This window comes from Strongylocentrotus purpuratus, unplaced genomic scaffold, assembly GCF_000002235.5.
Source record: "Strongylocentrotus purpuratus isolate Spur 01 unplaced genomic scaffold, Spur_5.0 spur5_scaffold_5, whole genome shotgun sequence".
Lineage (NCBI taxonomy): Eukaryota > Metazoa > Echinodermata > Echinoidea > Camarodonta > Strongylocentrotidae > Strongylocentrotus > Strongylocentrotus purpuratus.
This window is the reverse complement of record NW_022145611.1, coordinates 8,258,555-8,285,871: the sequence shown is the minus strand read 5'-3', so window position 1 is coordinate 8,285,871 and position 27,317 is coordinate 8,258,555. Positions and strand designations below refer to the sequence as shown.

Here is a 27,317-nt window from a genome sequence, read left to right as displayed (position 1 = left end):
CTCACCCTCACCCTTCCCCCCTGCCAATAAACAACTTCCCACTTCAACTAGAGCATATTATATACTATGTTTTTCCAAGAAAAAATGGTTGTACCATGCATATTAAAGGAGGAAATTCTGTCATGATTGCTCAGCCAATTTCCTAAGGAAGACGTAAAAACCCAGAATGAAACAGATGAGGCTCATATACTGGCATTTAGTATTAAGTTGATGCATGTAAAATTAGACATGATTACACAACATTTAATTTCTTTTGCCTATCTAAGAGGACAATCTGTCTTTGTCATTGACATTGTATCATCTGCTCTGTCTCTGGGTCTCTCTCTCTCTCTCTTTATCTATCTCTCTCTCCTTTGCCCACTCCCACTTCCCTTTCTCACCCTCACACTTCCCCCTGCCAATGAACAACTTCCCACCTCACCTGGAGCATATTATATACTATGTTTTTCCAAGAAAAAATGGTTGTAAAATGCATAATACAGGAGGAAATTTTGTCATGATTATTAAGCCAATTTCCTAAGGAAGACGTAAAAAACCCAGAATGAAACAGAAGAGGCTCATATACTAGTACTGGCATTTAGTATTAAGAGGATTCTTGTAGAGTTAGACATAATTTCACAACATTTAATTTTTCTTTGCTTATCTAAGAGGACAATCTGTCTTTGTCATTGATACTGTATATTCAACTCTGTCTCTGTGTCTCCTTCACTCTTTCTCTATATCTCTATCTCCTTCTCTGTCTCTATCTCTCTCGCTTCCTTTCCCACTCCCATGTCCCATTTTCCCTTTCTCACCCTCACTCTTCCCCCTGCCAATGAACTACTTCCCACCTCAACTGGAGCATGCTATATACCTACTAGGCTTGAGTCGGTACGGTCGATCACACCGGGACCCGACCGTTGCCGTCGGGTCCCGGTTTCGTTTTTTGAGAACCGACGCTCCGAAAAAAATAACGAAATATGTAAGAAATTGCAGTTTTGCACACCACTAAAATCAATCCACCTTAAAACTTAAGTATTTAATTGTTACCAATCATATTCTAGCACATCCTAAATCAATCCGAACTGCTGATATAAATATATGTGTTGCAACTTGCAAGGCAGTTCGCCCCATGGGGTTGTTGTTGCCAGCTGCTAGCTAGCTACTGTACTGGCCGGGTCTCTCGGCAGGATTAATAAATCAGGTTGAAAGAAACATTAATGTTTGAATAATAAAACAGCTTTCTAAAAAGTACTTCTTTACAACATACCGATCGAATAATTTTTAAAAGACAAAATAGATATTTTTTCTTTGATTTTGAACACCGCATGCTTCTTTTAAAAGCTGAAAATTACTTGGTAATCACAAGAAGTTTCGATACCGATAGCTGTTGCAAGGCAAGTTCAGACTAGTCTCGGAAAAATGCGCAGTGCTCCTCGTTAGCTGTAATGCGTGCCAGAACGAACCCAAACAAAGACATGATCGTAACGAGAAAAAAATCATTAAAAACTACGAGAGCACAATTGGAAAAACAACTACTCAAAATTATCGTAAGCAGATACATAACTTGGAGGAATAAAACAATAGTTGTCCAAGGAAAGCCACATAAATAGTGATATTTAAGGAGTTACTATAGGTGCAATCATTATCGGAAGGGCCTGCTGCAATATCCGAATTACACTTGTTTAAATTGAACACGAGGCTATACGAGGCAAATAACGCCCTCTACGGTAAAAAGCAGTATAACAAAGGATTCGAGTATTTGCAGCAGGCCCCTTGCGATAAAAATGTACCCAGTTACTCCTCGATTATCACAATTTCTGAGGCATCTCTTGGGCGATTATTGAATTCATTGTCCAAGTTATCTATCTGATTATGGAAATTTTGAGCAGTAGTTGTATTTCCAATTGTGCTCTCGTAGTTTTTAATGATTTTTTTTTCTCGTTACGATCACGTCTTTGTTTGGGTTCGTTCTGGCACGCATTACAGCTAATTACGATCAGGAGCACTGCGCATTTTTCCGATACTAGTCTGAACTTGCCTTGCAACAGCTATCCGTATCGAAACTCTTGATTACCAAGTAATTTTCAGCTTTTAAAAAAAGCATGCGATGTTTAAAATAAGAGATAAATATTTATGTTGTCTTTAAAATATTATATGATCGGTATATTGTACAGAAGAAATTTTTAGAAAGCCGTTTTATTATTCTAACATTCATATTTTTTGACCAGATTTATTCAACCTGCATAAATCAAAATGGCGGCTCGAATGCTGTCTTTCTATTTCTGCCCCAGTTTTTTTTACTTTTAGAGGCACGAAAATGGCACTAAACATCGCCAATCATGGATAAAAAATAATGTCAAATGGAAGAATATACCGATCTGAGCAGAGGTATGCATGTGTTGATTTATTTAATTGATAAAAAAAGGTCACTTTTAAGGGACATACTGATGATATGCGCTTTTTATAGAGGCAAGTGGCAAATCCTGCGAGCTGATTTCGGGACACCGGGTCCCGATCGGTACAAGGCCGTCGGGACCCGGTTTATGAAAATCCCGACATGACTCAGGCCTAATACCTACTATGTTTTTCCAAGAAAAAATGGTTGTAACATGCATAATACAGGAGGAAATTCTGTCATGATTGCCAAGCCAATTTCCCGAAGGAGAATTAAAAAGTCCAGAATGAAATAAACATGGCTCATATACTAGGATATTGAATTAAAGGGATTTACGTACAATTAGAAAAAATATTTTAAAAATTGAATTTTCCTTTGCTGATCTAAGAGGACTTGTTATCTTTCTTCTCCTCTCCATATCAAAGATCTATATATAATTTGATGACATGCTTTGATGAGATGCTCTGGGATATGTCATTTTCCAGAGACATCTTAAGTAAACTTGAGTTCAGCTTTAGATTAAGGTTAGCATTAGGATTAGGTATAGTATATTTGGGTCTATGGGTTGTATATAGGACTTTAAATACTATGGGACCAGAAACTTTTGTGAATCATAAATAGCAGCCGTTTTTCCAGCAAATTGAAAAGTATTAGCACTGTGATTTTGTGGCCTACTGCCCCCAAAATTTCACAGAAGTAATAGAAGAAATTGAGTCAGAGCAACCTGTCTGTTGATAGTCAGAAGGGAATTAAGTTATATCCATTTTAAAACAATTAATGCCATTCTGGCCCTCATCAAACTAAAATGTTGTACAATTCTCCCTTCATCAAGTCAATGGCCCATATTCTTGAGAGCAGCCTGGATTCATGGTCCAATGATTTATGGAAGGCCAACAGTTAAACTTCTAAGTTCTGTATGAAGTACTGTAATCAAGTAACAAAACAGAGAAACACATTTTACCTGGTAGTCATGAAATGAAAAGGAGAAATATATTTCATACAGAAAAAAAATTGTTGATATTTTCATTTAGTTCCAGAGTTATGGTGATTTGTACAGGTTTAAGAAGTTGACATTTGGCGACTCCACAAAATCAGTGGACTAACTCCACGCACTTGGGCAGACTTTAAGCCTTGCTTGCAGTTTGAGGGGGACTTTTTCGAGGACACGGGCCATTGACCTTTATGGTAGATGTATTTTTCTTCTGGGAGCCATCTTCATCGAGAGGGAGTGGAGACTGCAGTCGCATACTGATAGGGTATAATTGACAGCACAGACACAGCGGAATACATCCATAATGAAAGTAAATTTGCCTTTCCTGGAGGAGGGGTGCTGCCACACTGCTGTCTCTGTGTCGGTTTGTCTCCCAAACTCCCTTACCTCCATTCTCTCTCTGTCTCTCTCTTTATCTTTCTCTCTCTTTCTCTCTCTGTCTTTATCTTCCTCCCATCCATCCCCCTTTCACTCTGTATCTGTCTTTCTCTGTCTGACTCTCTCTCTCTCTCTCTCTCTCTCTCCTTTCAATGTATGTCTCTGTTTATTTGACTCAGTATTTGTGTCCTCGTCATTCTGTTTCTCTTTCTATCCCTTTGTGTTATCTATCTCTGTATCTCTCTCTCTCTCTCTCTCTCTTTTAATCTCAATCCCCTCTATTTCTCTCTCTCTCTCTCTCTCTCTCTCTCTCTCTCTCACTCTCTATCTTTATCAATCTCAATCTCAATCTCAATCTCCTCTATCTATGACGCTTTCTTTATCCCTGCCTCTGTTCCATGAGTCAATGACCTTAAAGACAGTCTGGCAGCAATTTTTCTAGCATTACTTTTTCCAAGAAATAGTGCTAACCGAAAGAAAATATGTAAGTTGATTTCAGTCAAAGATGATCATCTCTTTCACATCTAATGGATGTAAAGTATATTAATATTTTTGAGAATAAAAATATCAAAGACCACATCTAGAAAAAGCAAGATTTGCCTTGTCAGATATCATAAACTATCAAGAAGGCCACTGAACCATTTTGGGACTTTGAATCTGTTTCTGAGCTCTTGGCTCATGAGTATATTTTTTGTTTGGGAGGGGGGGGGGGGCACAAATTCAAAGCTAATATTGGATACAAGGGCTTTATTATGAGCAAAAGTAATAATTCCTCCTGCTCTCCAAAATATATATCTCTCGTCATATACTCTTTCATTATCTTTCTGTCGTATTCCTTATGATTTCATTCAACTGTTTTATAGATAAAGGTCTAAACATATTCATTTCTTCTACTTTCGTAGACTGACTAAGCTGGTTATCTCACGAGGGAGCATAAAAGCCTGTTCACATTTGCTGGGATAAGCCGCTGCAGTTTTCTTGCACTAAATAAATGGAAGTGGGGATGTACAAAAGTAGCTGCGCACAAGATAGATCCTATGCATACTCAATTACCTGTAAGTAATAAGATGTAGACATTCAAAGTGCAAAGTGCAGTACCTTAAAAAACTTGCGGTTCACTACTGCAGTTTACTATGTCTTAAAGCTCCACTGCACTACTTATAGCTACTTGCGCCCTCTATAAAGCAAACAATGCCTAATCTGTGACCGTTGGTCCCCCATGGTTCCCTTTTTCTTATATTAAAGATGAAGTTGAGTTCTGGTCATGCGATTGCATTGTGAAAGAAACGGTGTGGAATTGACTAAAAAGGTTGATCATCTAGCATATAAGAATTTGTGTGTATTGCAAGGTTCTAGAATCATCAAAATGATAAGAAATTTGGCCAAGTCTTGGTAAAGTTACAAACACTGTACACAGAAAGATGTATATGGGACTACACGAACACGTGGTGTAAAAATCCTACCCCCCGAGTTTTACGATGTTACTGAAATATTTCGAATATAAAGGCATTTGAAGAGCCATGTTTTTCAGGGAACATGTCTTATCTGATGATCTTCCACACTTGCATAATAAGAATTATTACGCTCACAAATTATTTTTCACCTCTTCCCAGAACTCAACCTTCTCTTTAATTGAAAGCTGATTTGATGAGATAACCACCTGTCAGTGACCATGCAGGGAGGTCTAATCTCTCTTGGCCAAACTAGTGCAGATAGGATTTAAAAGAACAAGCCTTGGGACTGTAGGCTTGTATTTCTCAAAAAGTCATTTGGGTTATTATAGACCCTTACAGATGATGAGGACTTACCCTAAAGACCCTTGCATCGGCCGTCTTGGGGATGTCTGCAGGTGAGTCGGCCGGGACGAGGGACGTGAACTCCTCGGCAAAGTTGCTGGTGTCTAGCTCCCCGTTGATGTGAGGTCTGAAGGGCGGAGATACTCTCTTAGCAGCCACATCATCCCAGTTCAGCCCCTGTGTTAAGAAACCAACGAGATACAGGTTAAAGGGATCCGGTAACTTTGTCTCAGATTCTGAAAAAAATCCTGGATTCAGCTCATGCCGCAATGATAATTATAAACCTTTAGGTCAGTCAAGAACCCCAAGCCGATCGCCTGTCTGATTATCAAGATATTTATGATTGGAAATCGAAACCAAATTTTGTGTTTGCCTAACGGTTTTCATAACACTACAGTCTATTGGGGAAAACGAGTATGGTAAAACCCGGCACTCAAAGACTTTTACTTTTTTGAGGCACTTCTTGATCATTTTGAAGCGCAATTTTTTAGGGTTTCAATAATACACCATATCACATACACTGATAACACGTAGGGCCGTGCATCTCAGATTTAACATTGTTAAACGATCCCTTTAAAGGTTACGCTGAACTGTCAATAAAGTTATCACACATAGCATAGCAGGAGTGGCTTTCTGAAAACTGTGCTATCTTCTAGGTATGATGATACCAGACCAAATCTGAAGCAGAAAAGTCACTGGTCGAAATATGTGCAAAGCTGGCTGCAAACAAGAGGGACACCCGAGCATGCACAATAATAAATGTTCACTCCATGCCATTTCAATTTGTTATGACAACTATTAGATACGTTTCATTTAAATAAAAGCTAAGATAACACATAACCACGAGCAAGGACTCCCTCTCTAGGAACCTCCAGTCGTTGTATTTTGCACATTAAAGGTAAGATAGCTCATGGTGTGAAACGTCTAGTGCGTCTGCACGGCCTTTAATTACAAGATATCTAAAAGTTTAAAAACAAGAGTTAAATTTAAGTTCATGGACTCTTGTGTCAACACAGCTAACATATTTCATCACCTGTAGCCTATAAGTGTTTTCTTTTCCTTTAAAGTAAAATAACTGACCTTGAAGAAAGAATGAGATTTGACATGAAACTATGAGTACACGCCAAGATTTCAAACAACTTGTGCATCAGTATGGCCCTTAAGTACAAGATAATCTTAAAGTTTAAAACCAAGAGTTAAACTAAAGTTCACAGACTCTCATTGTCAACACAGCTAATATATTTACCCATTACTATGGCACATATGGCCTTTAAGCTTGCTTTTCTTTTGTCTTTCTTTTTTTTTTTTTAAGAAAAAAGATAAACTTACCTTGAAGAAAGAATGAGATTTGATGTCTTTCACCCCATTGCATCCAAGTCTCTTGGTTGGGTCCTTGACAAGTAACTTGTTGATAAAATCTTTGACCTCTTTGGAAAATGTATTTGGCATTGGAGGGTGGCTGGTTAAGATTCGTCTGTGATAAATTTAAGATAGAGAAGAATGGTAAGGTTGAATAGACTTGGAAAATTGGTTATCTGTAAGAGTACACAAAATCAAACTTGAGACATATCAAAATGTGAACAGATAAACTTTGAGTAATAATGTCGGCTATCTGTAAAAGTACACAAAATCAAACCTGAGACATATCAGAACATGAGCAGATAAAGTTTAAGTAATAATGTCGATGACCTGTCATATTTACAATGTAATGTACTTTTCCATCATGATTCCACCAGATGAAATGTAATTAAGCAAAGAATAAGAAGAACACCTTCACCAAGCAAGCTACATATTGCAATGGAATCTCTGCTTTGCAAAAACAAAAACAAAGGGTAATACAAATAATTTCATCAGTGTTTCTTTGACTACAACATAATACCAAGAGCTTGTTTTTCCAAGCACAAACAAATCTTTTAATCTACCACTGAGAAGATCGTATCCATTTAAGACTTTTGTTCATAAACCAAGGTGTATGTGCGATAGCTTGTACACTTACATTTCTAAAAATGAACACAAAATACTTAACGAGATTGTGATTTACATGTGTATCGCACGTTAATACCATGCTTTATATCGGAGTGTAGAATGAGGTCGTCGGGCAGTTAACGACATTTACATATGTCCTACCAAGTGTCTTTTCCTCGTCCCTTCCTTTTCCCCGTGCAATATCCTGTCTCTTCCTTCAAGTGGAAAGAGAAACCTTCTTCATATTTTACAATAAAAGCAATCTATCTCTCTAATATATCTCAGTCACACCGCAAAATTGACCGATACTTGGCCATTTGGGAACCTTTGTGGTCAGTCTGGTGTAGGTCTCACTGATGTGACCGGGGTATCATTAAGGGAAACATAAAAATCATTTTACAATATCGATAAGACCCCGATGCTCGGTGACTCCACACTCTACTTCAGATCTGACAGGGCTACTTACTGTACATGTTAAAATATAATCGTAGACCTCACAATCTACATCAGATGTGAACATGGCCAGAGCTATTCAGAAACACGCTCAGTGACCTAACAGTCTAGATCATGGCCAGCACGATACAGAAATAGGCTCAGTGATGGTCCACATCACATTCATGACCTTGAGTGACCTCACATTCTACATGAAACGTTTAGACCTCAGTCTACATCAAATGAGAACATAAATCAAGACCTATTAATAGATATTCTCACTGCTCAGTGACCTATAGTTACAGTCTACATCACATGTGAACACAACCAAGGCTATTCAGAAATACTATACTCACTAACCTAATACAGTCTACATCAAATGTGAACACAATCAAGGCTATTCAGACATATGCTGTGATCCAGAGTCTAGATATCAATTGTGAACATGGCCCAAGCTACTCATAAAGATATACATTCTTGATGACCCAACACAACGGTCTACATCCAATGTGAACGTGGCGTATTCGGAGGTGATGCAAGGTCACCAGGTGTAGACTGATCACTGACCAGATAACAAGCTCCACCACAAATAGTCTGTTTCCAAACATACTTGTCTTTTTAAAACGGCAAGTCAACACAAGGATTGAACCATTACCAGTACAATATCGTGTTTGCCTATCCTCAGTTTATTTCTATCATTTGCAACATGCGCCCCACCCCCCCAATACAAGGCGTAACTCATCTAAATATTCTGGATTATTTAGTCTAATTGATGTAGTTGGGTGTATGTATTAACTCAAATCCTATTTTTAATGACAAACTTCTGCCTCTCTTCAATACATATTCTTTTTGATAATGTTGGTGGCAGTTCTAGGACAATTTTCCCCTGGAAATTCACCTGGAAAATTACCCCCCCCCCTCCCCCCGATAAAATCACTGCTCAAAATCCCATCCCCCCCCCCCTTCTCCCGAAAATTACCTCCTGAGACAATCCCCCCCCCCCCCCCCCTCGAGAAAAAAAACTCAGCTTTTATTAAAACCAACTTATTATCAGAATGGATTTCCCCTTTAACAAAAGGGGGGGGGGGGTGATTGTCTTGATACTTGATACGTTACAAGATACCGGTACATACAATCCAATTCAACTTTAACCCTATCCTTACATCTTTGATGAAATAAAGCATGGAGCAAATCTCTCCGGAGCTCGGCAAGAGTCCGATCATCAGAAGGACATCAAATATGAAATAACACATGACTCATAACGTTTTAGTCTGAGGTTGAACATGAATTTATAAAGTGTCAAGGCAACTAATTCCACTGTGTGCTACTATGCAACCACTATATAGGCCCATTTACACAGCCTAAAACCATTTTGAAAAAAAAAAACATGTTTTTTTTTAAAATATTTTTTTTACTGCCATTTAAAAAAAAATCATAAAAAAAAAAAAAAAAAATCCATAAAAAAGTCAGTTTTTGATAATATGTAGATTTTTATCTATTGGCGAGTTGTGCGCATGCACTACTTGTCGCTGCCCTGCATGTTTTAGCACGGAAGCAAGGAGAGTCACGAACATTGGAACGATTCGCCAGTGTTTTGAGAGTGAGCATTTGCACTGCAAAAAACTGGTGAAATTTCTGCCAGCATTTCAAAAACCACAGAGAGGTGTGTTTTCTCCATTTGTTTTTCTCTTGTTGTGTTTATGGGTAGTTGATTATCAACTTGCGACTAAACACCGACATATGATGAGACTAACCAACCGTTTTTGCTTGCAGTGTGAATGCAGCTCATTACTATTTTTGCTACAATTTCGCAGAAAGTCGGTATTAGATATTGGCTGAGCGGTTGATTAGTGTCTGATTAACATCCAGGGTTAGTTCACTTTTATATTGTCCCATTCCCATGACTGATATTTGACTTTCCACGAATTGCGCAACTGAATTACCATGACAATTTACATCAGGATATACACACTGAGCGTACATATAATTTACCAAATATTATCTGCTTAAAAATGTGGTTCAAAAAATAAAAAAATTAAATACTAAAAATTGAATTTGAATTTCAGATGGCATCATAACTGATAACTTGACAATGGGCAGACTGTTAGATTTAAATCTGAAATCTATTCAGACATTCTGAACTGTACCTAACAAAAGATTTGGTAGAGTATGAGAGAAAGAGTGTTAAAGTAAATGAGAGAGGGAGCGAGAAAAGATAGGAGAGAATAATTTAAAAAAAGAGTGAGGAGTAGAGGAAATGGAAGTAAGAGAGAGAGAAAGAGAGAGGTGTGGAATGAAGAGAGGGAAAGGTGGGAGGGAAAGGAAGAAAGAAAAGAAAGGGAGGGAGAGGGTTAATTAGGAGAAAGTAAGGGGTAGATGGAGAGAAAAAGGAGAGGGGAAAGAAATGGACAGAGAAAACTCTCTTTTATATTAGTTCCCTTGCAATGCAGCCATTACAATTAATAAACAGAGACTCCTACAACAAAATCATGCTGTGTTGAATGTGTTAATACCGTGCTGTGCACACAAAGGAAGCAGCACCCCTTAAATTCTCTAGACACAATTTGTCAACATTAATAAGTTAACGATTCACAAGTAATTAGGGCCTGCAACACTGCATCGATCAATCACTGTACAGACATTGCAATATATTTATAGATGGTCTATCAACCTTGCAGAGAAATAGATGGGGAGAAATCCTCTCAAAAGTAAAAGACATTAATCCTTTCTTAAACGATAGGTGGTCTGATAATTAACCTTGCAGATAAAAAGAGGGGAGAAATCCTTCCCAAAAGTAAAAGACAAGAATCATTTCTTAAACGATAAGAGGTCTATTAAGTACTCTTAACCTTGCAGAGATATAGATGGGGAGAATTCCTCCCAAAAGTAAAAGCCATGATCATTTATTAATCAATAGGTGGTCTAATTTATTAACCTTACAGATAAATAGATGGGGGGAAATCCTCCATGTAAAATACAACAATTATTTCTTAAATACAAAATTTACATTAGGCCTGCCTTCATCAGCCCGAATTGGCCAAATAGCCCTCTATTTCTGATCCAGGAAATTAGCCAGATCATGAAATAGCAGACTATTTGCTCGGGAAATTCTCCCAAGATATCTTGAGCTACATTGTAGCTTGCAAAATAGCCCGCTATTTGAGGTCCGTCTACACTAGCTCGAAGACTCGCACTGATTTCTAAAGCTAATTTCTTGAGCTTTAGTTTCAAGCTTGATGAGGGCACGATTTGTAACTTCAGAATAAAAATAGCGGTCTTATACTGTTTTCACACTGGCAATATTTTGCTTAACCCCGTACTATAGGTGGGGTTAAGGGGGGTCTTAGCCCCACCTATAGTACAGGGTTAAGCCTATTTCACTTTCTGTTCAGACTGGTTTTAACCAAAGTGGGCTAAAGTTGGCTAACCCCACCTATACTACGGGGTTAACTAACCCTGCAAAATAGCAGGGCTAACTCCGCAATTGTGGTGCTAACTCCTGCTAACCCCGCAATTGCGGTGCTAAGCAAATGAATGAGAACAGAAACGAAAAATAGTCCGGTACTACGCAATGGAGCGTATCGCAGCTGACCAGATGCGAAGTATGTCCAATCATAACATTCACGATATCCGGGGTTAACGAAATGCAGTGAGAACAGCGGGAATTTTCTTATTCCGGAATAGGCGCTAGTACGGGACTAAAAACAGCGTGTGTGAAAAGCCAAAAAAAATAGTCCGGAGTTAAGGATAGTACGGGGCTAACCAAAGTACGGGGTTAAGCAAAACCAGTGTGAAAAGAGTATAATTGGCCAACTCGGGCTGATGAAATCAGGCCCATTATGTAAACTTGACAAATCTTATCTCATTAAAATCTTCCCCAGTTGCCTCTACCGCATGGAATCCAAGGATAAAAACAACACCCTAACAAACTATAGCGACCCCCAAACTCTGACAACTATTTCACATTAAGAGATCTAGCAATGCCCTTCTTTCTGAATTATCTTAAACTGACTGATTGCACAATTGTGAATCCCTGTTATATTCTTCACTAACATTATTTAAAGAGGTTCTATGGATCTTATTTTCTATTTCACTTTCAAGTTTCAGGAACACAAAAGAGTATAACAAAAAAAAAGTATATAAGGAAACAAAGCGTAATAACAACTACAACAACAAAAGAAGTGCAACCATCAACTAATGACTGCATGTATCTGTAAAACTAGTCTTAAGACACATTTATTCAAAATTGCTTTTGATGATTAATTAACCCTGTTCACTTTGATGTGTATTCCATATATGTATTGTAAATTGTAGGTTAATTTGCACTTTTCTGTTTTGTTTAATATGTAATTGTTTATCAGTCTATTTTGTTTGTTATAGCGCTAAGAGACTTCGGTGGTAAGCGCTTTATAAGTAACGTTTTATTATTCATTATTAATATTAAGGCTCTCGTAACTAATGAGGTTAACTGAGAGCTGGGGGAAAGGCTAGTTATACCAGACATTCTCTGCCGAATGACCTTCCCTGGGTCACCAGTATTTGGGTCAGACAGAGTTTTCTTTACATCATGGAGCTGGGCCAAAAAAGTAGATCAGTAGAGCAAGTACTATTCCTCACTACCTATTACTGATTCCATACACTGGAGTTGAATGGGGCTAATGAACCATTTTGTGCCAAAAATAGACAGACATTATCCAACTTGAGAGATAAAAAATTGATACTTATCTAACCAGCATGCCCGCTGAGAGATTATTACAAGTGGTCACATGGAGAGATCTTGTGTGTGCATTGGCATTGCTGAGATAGAATTGAATTAAGAGGCCTAACTATTGTGTCCGCTGAGAGTTAGAAGGGTTCTAAGTATTAATAAAATCATTATAATGATATGAAATAAACAACTTTCTGGCTCACAGCAGATATTTTACTGTCTCCAATCCAAGTCTTGGCTGCTTAAGTGTATCCATATTGCAGAGTTAGGAAAAGTAAACGAACAGTAATATCCCTAATTCTTGTCTGTTGAGAGCCAGAAGGGTGCTAAAATCACATGTTATGAAGCTAACATCCTCCTGGCTCTCAGCATACACTTTCAAATCATGTCTGTTATGGTGTATCTGCATTGCTGAGCTAGGCAAAGTAAATGAATAGCGACTTTCCTAAATTTATAAGCTGATCAGAGCCAGGAGCGTGCTAACTTAGTCAAAATCACTAGAATGATATGAAGTTAACAACATTCTGGCTCGCAGCAGACAATTTACTATCTCCAATCCAAATCTCTTCTGCATTTATGTATCCATATTCCTGAGTTACATGCAGGAAAAAGTGAATAAAAGCTCGTAGTAACTTCCCGTAGTAATTTTGTGTTTAATAGAGTCAGGAGGGTGCCAACTATGCTTAAAGACCCTATCTGATGAAAATACAACTTTACATCATTCAAATTAATGCTAAGTTGTGAATATGCATACTCCACATAAGATGATATCGTCAAGTTGACTGCTAGTTTTTAGGTCAAAAACTTCAAATGGTTAAGGCTGTTACTCCTCTGACGGACATCAAAATAGCATGTAATTTATATTATTGTGATCTATGGCTTATAAGTTTTTCATTGAAATATAATTAATCTATTTCATTTTTCACATTCGACAGGGTCTTTAAATCCTGGCAATGATATGAAGTTAACATCCTTCTGGCTAATATTATTTTTTAAATCTATTTTAATAATTATGTGTAATATATTTCTCTGATAATTAGAAACTATTCATCTGTCTAGAAGTAAACTCCTGATAAACTTGAGACAGAGATTCTAAGACAGACATACCTTATCGGAATACTACTTAGTTATGAATTATTCAACATTGGATAATGCGATAAGATGTACCATTTACCTGGAGTGAACCAATCCGTTTAGGGAACCAAAATATAATATAAACGTATTCACACAATGTACAAGTACACACTATCACTCCCACTCAGGTGCAAAAATGTCCCAATCTTCACAAATCATCTCCAATTATATACATGCATATACATATACGATAGTAAGACATATGCTCTCATACGGTTGCTTCATGGTTAATTTCTTGAAAACTAGTTGAAAATTAATTCTTAAATATAATACACATATATATACACATATACACCAACCCTAGCCTTAAACATATACCTAATCTAAAATCCAATTGGGACCTAAGCCCTCATACCTTTGACAGAATAAAACCTGGAACAAATTTCACCAGAGTGAATGTTGAATCAACATTAAGACTAGGTCCATCTTTCATGAAAGCACAATATAACAAGTAAACGTTATTATTAACCGTATCAGACATCTGAGCAGGTCAATTTTTAAATGTTATTGCCCTCAAGGTTTGATGGATAAACCAACAAAATTACAATAAATTAGTCCGCTCAGAAAAGTCAATGGGATTTTGTGTGTAATCTGGCTGGCAATATAGGTTATACAGTAAACCAATGCGCAAATATTTTAGCCCGCTCAGAAGAGTCAATGGGTGGTATTCTCGAAAGCGGCCTAAGTTAAACCTGGCCTAAGTTAAACCGTGGTTTAGTTAGGCCAGGCTTAACTTAGGCCGCTGACCTAAGTCATTTTCATTTCTCGAAAGGTGGCCTAACTGATCCATGGTTTAAACCTGGCCTAACTTAGTCCATGGATTATTCACCATGGTTACGGTTTCTGCACATGCTCAGTACCGAAGCTGCGACGTCACAATGCACTAAGACAATGGATGCGCGCAGTGTGGAGAGGATGCATCACCTCGACAACTTGAGCAATATGACGTCACAATGCACTAAAACAATGGGCTAAGACAATGGATGCGCGCAGTGTGGAGAGGATGCATCACCACGACAACTTGAGCAATATGACGTCCAGGGGCGGCGAAGCGACTTCCAAAGCGGGGGGCAGCACCAACAAAAAGGGCACTTGCTGGAATTGTATCATTGTTAAAAGGGAAATTATCAGAGGTGAAAAGGATCACATATCGCACCTGAAAATGGGCATTTAACATATTTTTAAAGGGCACTTATGAGAATGAAAAAGAGGCACTTATAATAAAGGAAATGTGCATTTGTTGAAAGAAAATGGACACCGATAATTTTGTTAATAGGGGCACCTCTCAAATTTAAATAGGGCAATTATCAGAGGTGAAGGGGCACTTCTCAAAAGTGAAAAGGGGCACTTATTGCAAAGAAAAATGAAAACTTGTCAAAGGAAAAGGGGCGCGTGTCAAAATTAAAGGGGCACTTATCAGAGGTGAAAAGGGGAAGGGGCACTTTTCCTATGGAAAAAGGGGCACTTCTTACAAAGTTAAAAGGGAACTTTCCTATATAAAAAGGGGCATTTGAAAAAGGGGGCACTGTACCCCCCCCCCCCCCCCCAACTCTTTCTCCCTATCTCCATCTCTCTCTCTCTCTCTCTCACACACACACACTATCTCACATCATTGTTTATTTCTCTCACCATTAAATTGTTCTTTCTCATTTGGTTCCCTTTCTCTTTTACTCTCTCTCTCTCTCTCTCACTCGCTCTCTGTTCTCTCACTGTTCTATTACAAGACTTTTTTCATGTATAATTCAATGAACCCAACAGTATGCACACTTAAAATCAAAAGATATGAAAGGAATATTGTATATAACATATCAACAATTATGTTCAATTCATTTATTTTTCTTGAAACAGAAAAGATTGTAATTCACGATGAATACGATTATAAAATTGAAGGTCAAATATTAAGCTGCAATAGCCACATAATCTGCAACTTGAAACTATTAGAATTAAATGTTATGCATTTGTTACATTACTTTTTCCCATTTTTTTAAAACAAAGCATAGTCTACTTTTGAGCCATGTTTCTTTTGCAGGGAATCTGTTATATCATGACTTGCACTATGTTATAAAACACATTACAAAACATGATTTCTGAAATGATTCAAAATCACAATTTTCCAGTGAAACAATGAAGATCTGATGTACATAAAAACATCCTTATGAGTGATGGTTGCTTTGTGGTTCACACATACAACAAGGATATATCAGGCTTTTTATCAATGGTTGCTTGTTTGTTACCATAGCTTCATGTTATGAGGATTATAATACAAAGGTTTTGATCCCCACGCAGTCACAGTTACAGCAGATGGAGTCTGGTTCATTGAAGAGGCTAAGTAGAACTTCATAGTCCTTGCAAGTATGTCTGTTGAATGAAAAGAGAAAATAATGAAAGGAAGCACATTGAAACCTATTTCTGTTAAAGATTAAAAAGGTCTTCCATGTACATTGTGGTAAAAGTGGAGTGCATAATCAATTACATGAAAGTATTGATGGAAAAATGTGAATGAACAAATGCCATCCTTGAAGTACATGGGCATACAAACAACAACTTATTCGTACAGCCTACCTGTCAGAAATTCAGCAGCTCAGTAGTTCTCCTTCCTCTCTCTGAATTTGTCTCAGTTATCAGGGAATTTGCCTTCATTTATCTTACTGAAGAAAAACATCATCCTGAAACAAAAATAAAAAGGTTTACGGTAGACCTCATTAAAATATCAAAAATCTACTCTAACTTAATTTTTTTTTTTAAGGCGCCTTTCATGTAGGCAGTGACTAGGCACCCCTCCCCACTCAGTTACTAGTAATCATTGATTTACAGAATGACTACCGGTATCTCTTTTAAAATCAAGAACAAACATACACATTCTTGCAGTACTATCTCATAAATGTGCTTGCACAAAGTTGTACTTGTCATTTCATGGCCTAAGAAAGCCCTAAGTAGTTAAAGTCTATAGCTAAGTTAGTCCCTTTCCTAAAATCAAGTCTAGAGGTCTACATCTTACTTAGATAACCAACCGACAGTTGGCTTAACCTAGATGTAAACGCAGCCTGGAATGGAGATTTTACAAGGCCCTAATCGTTAGAGCCCATCTTTTCCATTTTAGTTCAATCTAACATTAGACCAAAGATTGTCTTTGTTTATGTTATCTCCCAAAATGAGCTTCGTGAAAGGGGAAAAAGTAAAATGAAAATTTACTGCACTGCACTGTACTGCAGTCTGTAGGTCTCTAAGTCTTATATGGTCCAGAATTGTTAGCGGTAGGTTTGAATTTTCTTCTGACCCAAATTTTAAAGAAGTTAATCAACTGTTGATTATTTGTGTCTTATTTTCAGAGATAGTTCCTCCCAAAAGTCTAGACCAAGCTGTCACTGTCAGGAGTGACTGGTAGCCATGGCAATTGAGCTGAAAATATTAGCTCGTGCCCATGTAAAATGAATAAAAGTTTGAGTGTAGATTGCACCTAAATTCATCAGACAAAACAATTTTAAATCACTTCATAATGTACCTGTAGACACATCTGCAGATTCATAAAATCAGGAGATCTTTTAATAAAAATTGTATAAACATGATTTAGTTTACAAAATTTAGGCGTAATTACAGCTTTACTCACCAGCAGACTTTCCAAGAAAAATGGAGTATCTATTTTTCCTGTTCAGGAAATAACTGGTGTTGGGCCAACTGGCTTGGAGATGCCTATGTGGGTGCACCATATTAACGCCAGGGAAATGGCAGTAATTATAACATTCATGTTGGGTCTGCACTCTGCAGGACTGCCTCTCTTGTTGAAGGAATTGAGATGTATTGCTCCCATCTCCTGGCAATGGCTATTGAGATGGACTTCACAAGGCGGGACACCATAGCTTGGGAGAGGCCTTCTTTTTTCATCCCCATGCATCAATTGAAAAGAACCTGAAATAGCAGAAAATCAAGATGAAAAATATGTTAATATTTGAGAAATTACAATTTCTCTTTCTCTGTAGTTTACTAACTAATAGTATTATTAGACTAAACTACTGTTACAGTAACATTATCAGCAAATGTATGTCAAAAAAGGAAGCTTTTGTCCATTTCCTTTCAATTTCTATTAGACCTGTCTAGACTAGACTCTGATGAAATTTAGATCTAGGTCTATTAATATTGTTTAAAAAAAAAAAATTCTTGGGGGGGGGGGGGCAGGGGTGGGTGGTTATGAAAATCATCACACCAACAGCCACAACTAGCACAGCACTGCAGCTCAGGCAGAGGTGATACCAGACCGAAATTTCTGTCTCTTTCATTTGTTAGCCTCTGATTTGGGTAGGGTCGGCTGAAAGAGAGGGGCCGATGTTATGTTTAGAAACAGGTTCATTGAAACTAACATGCAATTGAAATTAACATGCCACTTAGAAATGCACTGCAGCTGTTAAGGCACAGTTCATTGTTATTCATATTAGATGCATAGTCTACACACAATGCAAGTGTATGCAAGGGTCTTCCGATCACTACATTATACATGTAAAAGCACATGGATATTGAGTCTGGATTAAACTACCAAAGCAACCACACGTGTTTCTGCAGGCTCCATTTTGTTTGTCTCTATACTTACAATAGCTTAATAGTTAGTAGCCTACTTTCCAACCCAAATTACAACAGCCGACACTACCCAAATCAGAGGCTAACGAACGAAAGAGACTGCTAGTCCACTTTTAGGCAACATCGTCTCGAAAATCCACTATAAAAGTAGTTTCTACGTCTAGCAATGATAGTTTTAAGGTGGTGTTAAGGTGGTATATGCGTACGAAAGGACAATAGTGCCAAGAAAAAGAATTACCCGGTAAGAAATTGCTCAATCTTAGGAAACGAAAATATTAACCGACAATTATTTGCACGTATGGGACTGCTCTGCGAACACTGTGAACATTTACCAAGTTTCCTTCAAATTTATTCAGTTAAAAGCATTTTAGATTATCACCAGTACAGCAACATGAAAGTAAAAAAAATACTTTATTAGCTGGTGTAACTTTCATGAGCGCTTATCCATACAAAAGAGTGTAAATTGTTATCAAATATAGAAATTCAAATGCAAAACTTACCGTTCACTCTCCGCGGACAGTCGATTTAACTAAAAAGTGACGTCACGCGAAGTTAGGCCGAACTATGACGTATTTAAACCTGCCCTCTGAGCCGCCTAAAGTTAGGCCGAACTATGACGTATTTAAGCCTGGCTTATCTTTAGGCCACCTTCGAGAATAGCAAAAAAGATAGTCCATGGTTTAAACCAGGTTTAGGCCACTGATTTAACTTAGGCCGCTTTCGAGAATACCACCCAATGGGATTTGTGTGTAATTTGGCGGGTGATATAGGTTATACAGTAAACCAATGGACAAATATTTTAGCCCGCTCAGAAAAGTCAATGGCAAAATGCGTGTTAAACTAGTGAGCAATAATGTAGATCCAGTTGTAATTTACATCGCGCATCAGCTACTGTAATTTACATCGCGCATCGCATATAAGAAAATGCGCACTTTGCGCCAACTCCATTGTGACGTAACAATCACACCCTAGGCAAACTGTTTGCAGTGTATCGAAAATCTGTCAAACACTGGATGAACAGTGCTGGTTTGACAATGTTTTTGCAACTTCTAATGTTAGGAAACCCTGTATAGCCTACATAATTTAAGAGTATAAGATAGTAAGAGTTTCTTGTTTGCTCTAGATGTCTGATGTGGTTAATAATAGTAATATTGACTGCCTAATTCAGGGCAATACGACTTGTCATATATCACCCTCACCTTCGGTTCGGGCGATATATGTCGTATTGCCCAGAAGGCAGTCAATATTACTTAATTATTTACATTCCTAGATTAGTACTCACTGTGATATCTGCGACTGTGAATTCCGCTCCCCTTCCACCGTGAAGGGGGAAGCCCCTGTCAGGAGTTCATAGGTCAAGACGCCCAGCGACCACCAATCCACAGCCTTGTTGTGACCGTCGGAGCCGCCCCTCACAACCTCAGGGGCCATGTATTCTATCGTCCCACAGAAAGAGTACGCTCTGTCTTCCTGTCAAAATAAAAAAAAAGTGATAGATTAAAACACACAGAATGAATTTATCATTGAAGAAATGAACTAACAATATATTGACAATAATAATATATGTATTTCTGTTGTAGCACATATTATATACCTCACTTAAGAAATCCAGCCATCTGATTGGTCGAATTGCATTCATAAACTTCAACTGTTCCTGTAAAATTCCCGGTAACCATGCTTAAAACATTTCAATATTTTTAATAACCATGGTTATTAAAAAAATAGGTCAGTCTCCATGGTTACCCCATAGGTTTACATGTTAAAAAATGGTTTGAGCGATGGAGGATACCATACGTGTGCGAAAAATTGGTCGGCAATTTCAATACAATTGAATCTCGATCGATCTTACCGACAATTTTATCTTGCATTGTTGACATGAAGACGAAAATTAACTCTCAAAAACAAAAAAACAACATCTGCCGATAGATCTTGATCTAAGTTCGTGCCAATATGCATTGCAAAAGTAAAAGAAGGGTCCGTTTCATGGAGCTTTTGCGAAGCATCCCTCACGCGGAGCCGTTTTCAATCCATTTTAATGTATATATTGGAGAAAACTGCCAAGCATGTTAACGGCGCGCGATAGCCGAGTGGTCTAAGCGTTGGTTTTCGATACACCTCTTGTTGTACGCAAGAGTTCGAATCCCGTCTTCGACAAAAATGTAAATTATTTTTTATTTTTTATTTTTTAGTCTATTTTTTTTCGGCATATAAAAGTATTAATGACTGCTTTAATATTCGAGAAATAGTTGTTTTCATACGCTCTCGGGAAGGTTCCAATTGGGCTATTCCCCTCGGCAAGCCTCGGGGAATAGCACAATTCTAACCTTCCCTTGAGCGTAATAAAACAACTATTTCTCTCAAAGCAGTCATTAATACTATACTATATAATGACATTATGTCATATCATGAGTTTTTAATGAGCTTTGGACAATGTTACTAGCAGTAGCTATGGCAACTAAGTTTGAACTAACGCAAACCACAGTTTAAGGAACAAATTCTTCAGATTTTCACATACTTTAAAACTTGAGTTACGACTCTAATGTAAATAAATTATACCTAAGAACATTTGTGCATGCCGAGGTTTGAACCCATGTGCCTTGCATAGTTTTTCACAATTCAACTGCAAGACTCTTTAATATAGGACTCTTTTTTCTTTTTTTTTCTAAATACGAATTACATGTAACATTGATTTTTTTTTTTTGGGGGGGGTCAGCCAACCAAATTATTCTTTCATGTTCAGTGACTTTGTTTTTTATTCTAGCAATATCAACTCAGCAGATAGTAGTTGGAGTAGTCCTTTAATTCAGTGTGCAAATCCAAGGACATTAGCTATCACACAGTCTACATTCTCTCCACTCTCTATTGTGAATATAATAGTGCCATTAATGACCGCTACTATTGAACTATGATAGTATCATAGTACACGGTCAATCGCATAGGCAGGTGAATGCACTTTTCACATCAAAGTGTATTGTGTTATTCATACAATGCTATTGTGAAAATCTAGAATAAAACTCTTATTATTAATAGGCCATTTTTGTAATGTAAACCAATTTAATGTATACATCTTTGTGAAGTGCATCAATATAAATTATTTCATTCACCTGTTAAGAATAATTGTATTTTATTAGTCAGAATGCGAATTGCTTGTAACATCAATTGTTGCTAGGTAGGACAAACAAATAATGTATGCAATTTGCATTCTGACTATTGAAATACAATTATATGCAACAGATGAATGAAATAATTTGCATCAAGGCACTTCACAAAGATGCATGCATTCTGAATGGCCTATTGTTTCTCTGGCATCCTTAGATCATAAGGAAAAATAGATGATCATATGCCAGGAATGACATCCTCGTTAATATGCATGTTATCCTGGTCATATATGTATCATCATAAACATGTATCGTGATATATTAATGATAAGAAGAACGGGTTATGTAGAAAGTGTAGGGTAGCTTGGTGCTTACTGAATATAAAATGTTAATGAGCTTTCAGCAAAGATTTGTTTTCCCCCATCAAATGTCTTTCCCTTTCCCTCCGAGACCAATTATATTGTCATTGGTATCATTTCACTGAAATGTGACTAAACTTTAAAGATACAATCACATGTGTTTTACATAAATGATGAAATCTTTAGGCCATAACAGTTTAACATTGGGAGTCATTGCTATACATTAATTTGATTGGTTATAATCATCAAAATAACTTATAAAAAAACACAGAATCGACTTATCAACAAAGATATGTGCAGGTAATTTTTGCACTTTGATCCTCAGTACATTTATGAAACACACACGTAGAGAAAGAAATGCAAATTTTTCATATAATGTACTGTGTATCTGTTGTAGTTACATGAACATACATGTGTACATTTCCCATTGAGACATTGTGCAACTAAGAAAGGGTACCATAACATTTTAAGTGTTTATATGACGCGGTGGCGTATTTCAATCATACCTACATGTAACTCAGATTAAATATCAAGCAGCAGACCACCACTTCATATCTAAGATTAATTCTGGCGAGATACAAGATGTTTTTAATAGCTCTTTGATTAAGGAAATAGACACATTATGTAGCTCATCTTTCTTAGCCCCATATATACAACATCATTTAAAGATAAAGTTGAGTTCTGGTCATGCGATTGCATTGTGAAAGAAACGGTGTGGAACCGACCAGAAAAGGTTGATCATCTAGCATATAAGAATTTGTGTGTATTGCAAGGTTCTGGAATCATCAAAATGATAAGAAATTTGGCTAAGTCTTGGTAAAGTTACAAACACTTGCACAGAAAGATGGATATGGGACTACACGAACACATGGTGTAAAAAGCCGGCCCCCCCCCCCCCCCCCCCGATTTTTACGATGTTACATGCATATATGAAGGCATTTGAAGAGCCATGATTTTCAGGGAACATGTCTTAACTGATGTTCTTCCACACTTGCATAATAAGAATGAGTAATGCTCACAAATTATTTTTCACCTCTTCCCAGAACTCAACCTTCTCTTTAATTCTTAGCAAAGTGTTATTATTTTTTTTCTTCTAATATCAAATACTTCAAATGTAAGTACCCATCAGTATTTCTTTCACAAGGGTGTAGTACATTACATGTGTACTGGTATGTACACGGTACCGGTATGTGATAGTCTGAAAAGAAGTTATATCAATTTGTTGTCATTCAAATCCCCAAGTTACACTATTATCCCCAACATAGACAAAACAATCACTTTTAGACTTTTTTAGACGGTTGCTTTAAAAAATTGAATTGTGAATGTGTATTTGAGAACATGTATTTCCTTGTCCATAGTCAAGATGCTTACATTAAATGCAATCTCAAGTGCTGGTATTAGAGTTTTAAAAAATAATTAAATCCTGCTGTTTGAAATTTTAAAATAAATCATATCCGCCCAACGATAATGGTAAAAAAATGTCTTGCTCTAATACACGTACATGTAGATAGTATAGCTGAGTAATGGCCTGGACAATATGCATAACACGTACAGTCTCATATGTGGAAACGTACTTTTCTGTGAATATTTACTCAGAAAAGTATTTGCTTGTTGTGACTTAATCTGTGTGCAGTGCATAATAAATGAATAATGCTACCATGAACATGAATATCTCATGTTGTCCTTTCATTAAATGTAGTTACTTACGGTATTTGTGAGGAATTCTTTGCTGAGTCCAAAGTCTGTCAAGACCACATGACCATCTTTGTCCAATAGGATGTTTTCGAGCTTGATGTCTCGATAAATGATCCCAAGCTGCAAGAGAGAGAGAGAGAGAGAGAGAGAGAGAAGAGAGACAAAGATTTAAGAGAAAATTGAACAATGTGAATTGATTGAATCATTTCATTTACATACATGTAAATGGTTTGATTAGTTCTGAGCTGCATAATGAGAACGAGGTGGCAGGGAGGGGGGGGGGGGGGTGATGCCAACACATCAATTCAGACGTATTCTTTACAGCCTCCTAAGTAAATATATTGAAAATGATAAATATGAAAGTATCATATTGTATGAGAAAGATTTATGAAACTAGCCCTGACTATAATTCCTTCATGGCCAATTCCTCATTGAATTTCTGAATTCAACCCGGGATTCTGGGCCTAACATAATACCTAACCCTAACCTTAAACCTCATCCTAAAGTTCCTAAACCTAACCCTAAACCTAATTCCAACCCTTAACCTGATCATAACCCAAAACCTAATCCTAAACTTTATATGATAACACCCTACCCTCGTCCCACAAGTGCAATCAGGCCTTAAATTAATCGACGGCCATCGACGGCCAGGCCGTCGATGCCCCTATGACTGGCCGCGGTGCCCTCCCAAAAAAAGATAAATTCACGGCCAAAAAGGCCGTGCCCTTTTTTTCAAACTGGCCGACGTGCCTTTTTTCCAACTGGACGTGCCCTTTTTTTTTTAAATTTGCGCACATAAAACCACCAATTGCGCTTAAAACTAGACGGCAAGGCGCAAGTGTTTTCCGTGAAAATGCGCCCATAAATTTTTAGAACAGAAAAAATACACGAATCACGAACAGTTTGCCGCCCACGAGCTCTCTTCTAGCTTCGTATTTAGTGCTTTAATAAGGCGCAAGTGCCGTGAAAATGCGCCCTTTGTTATTATATAGGCAATGCGCTAGCGCACGTACGTACGTTCATGCGATCGCATGATATGCATATGGTGCATGTTGTTGACGCACGCACGTACGTACAAATCAAAGGCCAGGATCAAGAAAACAAATCGTCAAATGGAGAAATAAACAAGCATTCAAATAGTCATTAGAGATCTGTCGAGGTTTGTTTGTAGGTCTAGTTCATTATTTTATCTCAAATAGAATTTAGAATTATCTTATTAATAAGTTAAGAACACCTACGATGTTCTCGATCGTAATTACTCTCATTTTGCCACCAGCCGACCTCGCTTCAAAAAGCTACCCCGCCAGCCTCCCAAGACGAACGTTTCGAGTCCCGGTAAAATTACGCGCTGCGAGTCTCCGAGGGTGCATCGGTTTCGCTGGCAAACTTCCAGCCCGACAGCTTCCCACCAAAAGTGGCGAGAGTGTGTGTGCGAGGAACGATTTTGGTTTCGTGAATGCATGTTACGCAACTGAGCTGAGCGTGTCACTTTCAGCTGTCGAATGTCTATAAGGACATTTTTACATCTTATTTCATTAGTTAGGCCTAGAGTAAAGTACCCGGTAATCGGTCAGCTCCGGTTTTCGGCCAATTGGTTGGATACATGGTAAAATCACTTTAAAATACATCGCATAATAGCATAACACATATCCCACACATACCATATCATGCCAGTGTCACTGAAGAACCACATTTGCAATGAAAAATATATCCTAAAATATCACATTTTAGCGATGTAATCGGCGGTCCCGCTACCCAAATCTGAAAAATCGAGTTTCTTACGCGTGTATGTAAGAAATATGGGTACCATAAAATGAGCTTTATTTCAAGTATTTTTCAGATATAGAGCCCGATTTTGTGCTGGTCGCAAGCTCAAAAGTATCTCATCGCATGTATTAAATCAATGCAGCCGCACACCGCGACGCACACACGATATGTCTGTCTAATTCAGATTCCAACTTCCGATCACCGCTGTGCCTGTATTCGGCCAGGCGAGCACCCGGGAGCTCCGGCGTGGGATACCTGCTCCGCCCGCTTGTGCTATACATCAGCGCAGAAACGCACGGCGCGCGCGAGCGCTTCCTATTGACTTTGTACATGCGGCCGTAAACTGAAACGCTCGGCCAATAACCGGCTCCAAAACAGTGAAAATTGAAATGAATATTGTCATGGCAATTCGTGATTTTTTTTTGGGATTCTTTTTTTGTTTAAATAATAATAATATTTGCTTCATGATTTGAACAAGAAATGATAATAAATAGGAAGTAAAGAGTCCAATAAATAGGATTTTGTCTTAAGTGGCCGAAAACCGGGTACTTTACTCTATCTAGACCTTTCTATACAACAGTTAAAAAGATAATTTCTTCAAATTTGCTCCTACTACCGAGAGAGTGGCGGAAGGTTTGTGTGTGAGGTGCGATTTTTGATTTGGGATACCCGGCCCGGTAAACTTGCCAAGTCCTTCTGACTTTCGATGTTTGTGAAATTGACAATTTATTTATTCATTTGCTCATCAATATTTTTAGTTACTTTAGAATACTGTTTAATGTGCAAGTTTAATGTTCTTAATCAATCTTTCCTGTTCATATTGTTAAGATTAAAAAGTTATTAAATTGATCGTTCGATCTATTCACATTATGAAATTAACAACTCTCTTTGAACTTATGATTAGATAAGGGGCCTAGACTATCTGTTTTTGGAAAATTGCCCCTTGCTCTGGTAAATTCCTATGGCAAAGGGCGACTTAAAAAAAAAAATTGCCCCTTGCTCCTGGCTGCTAAATCTAAGGCTTGCGGGCCGTCGCCTTGTTTGTATGTACCGTAGACCTCTATACATTCTGTGAAGAAGCTGGTGCTAAAAGTCATGGGAAATTGATCCCACACAAGTTTCATAAAATACACATGACATCTAACAAAAGTAGAATCAATTTTTTTGGCCTCATACTCGATGCCCTTTTTGTAAAATATTTTGGCCTCGATGCCCTTTTTGTAAAAATATTTTGGCCTTGGTGCCCTTAAAAATATGAGGTACTCGAGGCCAAACTGGCCTTGCCCTAAAAATGACGAAATTTAAGGCCTGTGCAATGTACTATATATCTCTGACAAAGTAAAGCCTAGTGCAACAAATGCAAACTTGAGCAAAAGTTGAACCACCAAAAGACATTTGTTTAATTTTCCAGCGCAAAATGAGAAAGAATGAAGGTGACATATAAAAAGGGCATATCAAATTGTGCTTCAATCCTCTGAATCTTTACTGGAATTGAAAAATATGAATGAATTGTATTGGAACCGAAGATATGACTCATGCGAGATAAATCACAACCTCTATTCATCATTCATACAAGAACCCATTATTATTATTATTATTATTATTATTCAATATACAGTATGTAAAGGACATTTTCAACGGAAGTCTCAACAATACATTTAGCTTGCATCCTGTATTCATTGAACAACAACCAATGTTCTCTTGTTCCAATTTCTTATTTTCTCTTGCCGACACAATTCAAATGATTTCCTAAAACCCTGCAAAATAGGTGCAACTACTCATACACTTTGGAAATAGTCATACACTTTGGAAATAGCCATAAACAATGCTGCACAGTGTAGCCTCCTGAAGCTCAAACGGTTTTTTCTCCCCTTGAGCAAATAGTACATTTTCAGCATGCATGCATGCATGCACAACAGATACATGAATGTAATTAGGCTAAAGACCTTATCTATGCCCTGTGGGTCTGTACATGTATATTGCATGCATTCGCTGGGTAAAGAACTCCAATTGCCCAGAGCAAAAAGTTCAGTCACATTTGATGTATG

The 27,317-nt window shown here is 37.6% G+C and overlaps 1 protein-coding gene and 1 long non-coding RNA gene across 2 annotated transcripts in view; both read right to left on the bottom strand.

The window, feature by feature from the left end:
• LOC581399 (ribosomal protein S6 kinase alpha-5) overlaps nucleotides 1-27,317 on the bottom strand; it is a 76,188-nt gene that overhangs the window by 14,572 nt on the left and 34,299 nt on the right. Inside the window, exons 5-8 of the mRNA XM_030998408.1 lie at nucleotides 23,515-23,622; nucleotides 19,633-19,820; nucleotides 6,872-7,016; nucleotides 5,555-5,719 (exon numbers count right to left, since the gene is read on the bottom strand). Coding sequence (XP_030854268.1) covers nucleotides 5,555-5,719; nucleotides 6,872-7,016; nucleotides 19,633-19,820; nucleotides 23,515-23,622 — 606 coding nt within the window. The remainder of the gene's footprint in view (nucleotides 1-5,554; nucleotides 5,720-6,871; nucleotides 7,017-19,632; nucleotides 19,821-23,514; nucleotides 23,623-27,317) is intronic.
• On the bottom strand, nucleotides 15,745-19,084 carry LOC105437251. The gene is made up of 4 exons (XR_970549.2): nucleotides 18,851-19,084; nucleotides 17,389-17,687; nucleotides 16,344-16,447; nucleotides 15,745-16,139 (listed from the first exon to the last, which is right to left on the bottom strand). It is a non-coding gene; the product is annotated as an uncharacterized LOC105437251 (long non-coding RNA).